Source organism: Ornithodoros turicata, chromosome 1, assembly GCF_037126465.1.
Source record: "Ornithodoros turicata isolate Travis chromosome 1, ASM3712646v1, whole genome shotgun sequence".
NCBI lineage: Eukaryota > Metazoa > Arthropoda > Arachnida > Ixodida > Argasidae > Ornithodoros > Ornithodoros turicata.
The window spans coordinates 136358308-136363705 of NC_088201.1; the positions used below are offsets into that span (position 1 = coordinate 136358308).

Below are 5398 nucleotides of genomic sequence, written 5' to 3' on the forward strand. Positions count from 1 at the left end.
ATCTGTAGATTTTGTAGGCCTGTAGCAGTAGTAGTAGATTATACCTAATATGGGTCACCCCATCCCCACAGTGTTCAATAGAACATGTTATTGAGTCATCAACAGCTGAACTGCGTTCCCCTCGAACCCTGCAAGGATGGTCCTCGCAAGAGATGGTCCTCTGATGATTGGTCCGCTTAGATGACAGTCTGTAGGCCTAAGCGTGATGCTTTTTCATGTGCCATGACTCGAGGCGGTCCATTACGCATATCGTTTATTTGTAACACTTTTTACAGAAAGCATTTCGCGAGTTAACTAACCCTCGTGAGAAGGTTGCTGAACTTTGACTTTAGACAACATTCTTAAAGAAGTGCTCGAAAGATTTCGTCTGCGTCAACTGGTCCAGAAGCTGAGCCAATTTCTGCTTGAGCAGCTCTTCAAACAAACGGTTCTCGACCCTGTCGCTGGTGAACTCCACTGGTTGCCTGACGTACTGGTGGAGAGCCCTCACACGGTGGTCCTTCACTGGCAAACTTTCATCTGCAAAGATATGTGGTGGGGCTCTGTGTTACCATTGTGGGTCTTTGCGAGCTCTGGCGCACGAAAACCTATCGTGTACAGAGGAGATTTGCAGCTGTGGACAGTGTAGAAAGTCATAATTTCACAACTGGTAAGGGGATGAAATTTATAAGTAGGTTGTGCGTCGCCAGCTCATTTCAGGCGTAGCATTTTCCAGTACTGACTACAGGTACCACACACGTGCAGCATAATGTAATCTAATAGTACTCTGAGTCGCAGAGATCGATAGAAGACAGCTACCACGAACAGAAGACAAAGAAAACTTCATCGATGTCTTTGGGAGTATTCAAGAGTCAGCGAGCGTCATAGGTGGGAGATGTGCGGGCTCGGCTTCCGTTATTGGCACTGCCTGAATTGTCAAAACTAGCGACCTTTCATGAGTTTTCCGCACGTTGGTACAGTGCAAGTTACTGCCTTTTTATCTCGCACATAATAATAATGGTATAGGAAAGTGCTCACCGTATGCCCTCTCGCTGTCTACGCTTGTTAGGCCATGAAGCACTTCTACTACCACGTCGAACTCTTGCTCTGGATGAGTGGCTACAGCCTTGTAGGTGAATTTGAGGCCGCTGACAGAGAGTTGGCCCTTGTAACGTCCATTACAACCGCGAAGGGGCCTGAGGACAGTGCTAAGACCCTCTACCTTTCCTTGGGTGAACTTCACGTCCCTCCTGTGGAGTCCAAGCCCAGTGAATTCGAAGTCGGGCAAAGAAACAGAGTCCTCGTCGAGTACCTCGAAAGGTTCAACCACAGGCCCTGCCAATGCACCTGCAGGGATAAAATAAGGATCATGTACTGCTTTATGTGCATGTACAGCTTCGCAAAGTTCGCTGGCCCAAGCGCGAAAACGATTCGGGAAGTATTATGAACCATAATTTAGTTAGTTGGTACGAGATGAAGACGTAAGAAACAAACAGTGATTTATTTGGACTGTGTACCTTAGCGGCGAACACAGGAGTAGCCTAACCCATCCATATTTAGTACTCTGCTGATTTATCAGAAGTCCAAGAACGGTGATTATTTACTTACCGGCGACCAAAACGGCGATGATGAGAGCAAAACGCATCTTGGCTCTTATGATCCTTCTCGAATGACTCTCAAAGGCAAACCTGCTCATAGAAACAGGAATGTCTGTATTCTTCCAGTTTAACGATGTACACGCATTGAAATGCCTTAAAATGTGCTTCGCAATTCCAATACTTCCTGACAGGGGCCACGGAATTCGTTGACGGAACGTGGGGGAGGATAAGCATAACCTATAGGAGCCACTAATGTACTTACTAGAAACGACTCGTCTATACAATCCGATGACGGTGGAGGCCGTAGAGCATATGAATAGGCGACATCGCGCTCTTGATTATGTATGTTGAGTCAAAAAAGAAATTGGCGTTTGAGCAGCACAAACTGAAACGTTGTTTAGTTGATTGTTTCATTACGTGGCATCAATAAAATAAAATTAAAGGAGCAGTGGTGCGTTCCTTTCTTGTTGATTTTCGTTCTCGTCAAAAGCGCAATGGTGCCGTCTGCAAAAGTCGTCATCATTGTTGCTTTAAAAAGGATTTGCCGAATGTTCTGGCCATGGCGCAGGCAGAGACAGCAGATGTGCCACACGTGTCATCAAGCACACCAGCGAACTGCTTAATCTAGCCTCCAATGTTTCCATGCGTTGATCAAAAACAACTGGACTTCCTTTACAGGAGCTGAATCTGAGTTTTCCTGTTGGAGTTGGCGTTGGACGGACTAAAAATAATACAGCTTCTAAGCGATGCTATTAAATGGTGTGCGGTTACTCTCGGGAAAGTAGGTTCGCACATACGGTATCACATTCTCAATAGAAGTATTGGGTGGAGCACATACATCTCCATTCCCTACACTACCGGCTTTCCCCAACCACCCTTTCCACGTCTCTTAGTGAGCTGGACATTCACCCCCTCACATTGTCAAAATTGTTTTGTCCATGGCCAAATCCAGCTCACGAACGCTGCGCCCTCAAAGCACTTGTGGCCTCTTTGAACACCTTATAAGGATCTTGTTCCTCACTCTGAAGTGACTCGTTATCATATTTCACTACACTACCACTATCAGCAGGGTAGAGTATCGTCCCTGGCGATACAACTCAACAATTTGTAAGATACAAATAAAGTTGTTGTTGTTACTATCTTTCTAAAACATGTATCTTTCCCTCAAATCCTTTCGTCTGTCCATATTCTGACATCTAGGAACACGAATATGCAACGGAAACCTAAAAAAATACACAAAAAATAAACGGTCGAAGTTGAGGATGCGTTAGATTAGGGAACACCAGTCGTAGAGATGTGATGTGATGTGATAGAACAAGAAAAAAAAAAGGGGCATTTAAGTCGCGACAGTGTCCGACTGGCTACCCTAGACCACTTAGCCGCAGTTAGTCGAAATAAATAAAAAGAAATAAAGAAATAAATAGAAAGAAGAATTCCTGACTAGACCTTGGACTGTCCATGATTCAACAAAAGGTGTCACCGCTTACCGTTAGTGTCGTCGGAGGAGTTGTGATGTGTTCTGAGTTTCCACCGTATTTTATAGGGCCCGTGTTCGCTGTCCAGAACTCTTATCACTCTCATCCGGTTGTGGCCTATACAATGATATCAGTTGTAGACTTTTTTTGGGCAACGAGCAGTTTAAGGGTATTAACAATGGAATTGCATAAACAACAGAAAACAAATAATTGTGAATACAGAGCAATAATCACAGATGACAGATATCCGGTGTATTTGCTTTCAAGTGTGTGACACCTTATCAGAGTGGAGTCTTGGGAGACTACAGTGCCGATGGAAATATCCTGATACTGGCATTGTTCGCAAATATACCTGTTTTTCTAACTCAATCGAGTCGTATTGTTACGTATCTGCTGTGGGCACCACTTAATGTGGCCACTACGACTATAGCTTGTGAAATGAAGAGAAAGTTTGCGTCATGCAACGCGTATTGTCGGACTAATGTCGTAATTCGTGTCGAAAACAAATAGTATATGGCTTTCAATAAACTGTCAATTAACCTTTCGGGTACTATGAATAAATACATAAATAAATTAAGTGAATTTCCAAAACATGCGTTAGCTCTTTCTTATTATGCTCAAAGGGAATGCATATTCCATGCGCTGCTGCTGATTAGGCCGTAACTATTTGAAAAGTGATGGATTTTTTAAAACAAATGCACTGCCTATAGTGGCAGTGTATTCTCTCAAATTCCCGAAGCAAACAACAAGCGTAAATTATTTTCGGAATTATTTCGGAATTTTCTCCTCAGTCAAAATGGAAAGTAAATTATTTTACACACTAAGAACAAAATAAATAAACGGGATGTAGCTATGACTTGAATAGAGTGGACAGTGTACTTCGTTGGAGTGTAAGTGATGACCATCCTGACTGGGTCGCGAATAACCTCTCCATACTTTTCTTTCATGTCCAATCCAATCCAGATGAAAAGTCGGATAGGCACGAAATGATATTAATACAAAATAAAGGTATCGTGGACAACAAAAGTAGGAGTTTAAGAGAGAGAGAGAAAGGTTATTTATTATGAGTTGACTAAGCTCTAAATAACTGGCTAGGTTCTAAAAGTCTAAGTTGTGGCTAACGTTATCATGCTGCCGTATGCTTTTGCGATAATTAATTTGCGAAAAAAAAAACATAAAAGAGAAATACGAAAGTATGCGTTAGAACTTAGAACTAAGTTCTAACGCATGCTTTCGTATTTTTCCTTTAGGCTTTTTTTTTCTATTTCTTATCTTCTGCATCTTTTAAGCACGTGTTCTTTGAGCGGTTACGCCCCATTTCGTCCAAACGTTTTGTTTCGTCCAAGTACTCGCAATGTCCAAATATTTAATTCGTTCGAAAAAAATTGAACGTACGGGACACTTGGACGAACAGGCGAGGAGAAACTTGCCCAGCGCGTCCAATACCCGTACCGTCCAATAGCTCATTTCGTCCAAATGAGGGGAATGTCCAAACGCTCTGCTCCTTTCGGCAGGCGACTGCCTGCCTCCATTCATGAAAGCACAGGCCATTTTGACACTGGGCGAATGGCAGGTGACTGTATTCATGAAACCAAATGGATTATCGGTCAAATGGGGAATCACAGAAAACACAAACCCGCTCACAGGACCGCTGACCTACAGTGACCGCCCAGTTAACGACGTGCTGTTTTCTATAACTCTGTTCTCACTGAGTACCGCGTTTGGGATGCCGCCGAAATAAATCATGTAAAAATAAAACGTTCAAAAATAAGCCTCTTAAAGATCAAACTTTCAAAATAAACTCTTCAATATAAATCATAAGAAAATACACGCTGTCGAAATAAAGTCCGAAAACTAAACCTTGAAGAATAAACGCTTCGAAATAAATATTTTAACAACTTTTAACGATCTTTTAACCGCGTTTCCCAATGTCAGTGATCTTTCTTGGAAACATCTAGAGACCTGAAAGAAAACTTGCGGCCCTTTTGCCTTTACGTAGACTACTTCGAGCGGCAGTGGCTTACCAACGTTCATCACTGCAATTATTTTGCGCATGAGGACGATCTCTGCACAAACAATAACGCCGAAGGGTGGCATGACCTAGATGCCAAAAGGCATAGATTATCTTTCTCTAGCGCTGTACGCATGAGAGAGAGAAAATAAATTATTCCTAATATTCTTATTGATTAACGTAGCTCTAAAGGAAAATTACATGCGTCTACGGTACTGGGGAAGCTCCACCTTCGCCAGGACAAAAACATTAAGTTAGTATTTGATACTGTTGTACTTTGTATATTTTCTATTTATTTAAGACATACAATTAGCCCAAGGGCCACAATAGGAATG

General features: G+C 42.5%; 1 protein-coding gene across 1 annotated transcript; it reads right to left on the minus strand.

Moving 5' to 3' along the window:
* Positions 1 to 235: 235 nt before the first annotated feature.
* LOC135369520 (uncharacterized) lies at positions 236 to 1696 on the minus strand. The gene is made up of 3 exons (XM_064603104.1): positions 1588 to 1696; positions 1018 to 1326; positions 236 to 519 (listed from the first exon to the last, which is right to left on the minus strand). Exons 1-3 carry the CDS (start codon positions 1673 to 1675, stop codon positions 329 to 331), a joined length of 588 nt encoding a protein of 195 aa, XP_064459174.1. The 5' UTR covers positions 1676 to 1696; the 3' UTR covers positions 236 to 328.
* Between the last annotated feature and the right edge of the window lie 3702 nt (positions 1697 to 5398).

Coding starts and splice junctions, on each gene's coding strand:
- LOC135369520 (XM_064603104.1), bottom strand. CDS start 1,675: ATGAGCAGGTTTGCCTTTGAGAGTCATTCGAGAAGGATCATAAGAGCC. Junction 1,327..1,587: donor CATCGCCGTTTTGGTCGCCG/GTAAGTAAATAA, acceptor TTATCCCTGCAG/GTGCATTGGCAGGGCCTGTG. Junction 520..1,017: donor AGACAGCGAGAGGGCATACG/GTGAGCACTTTC, acceptor ATATCTTTGCAG/ATGAAAGTTTGCCAGTGAAG.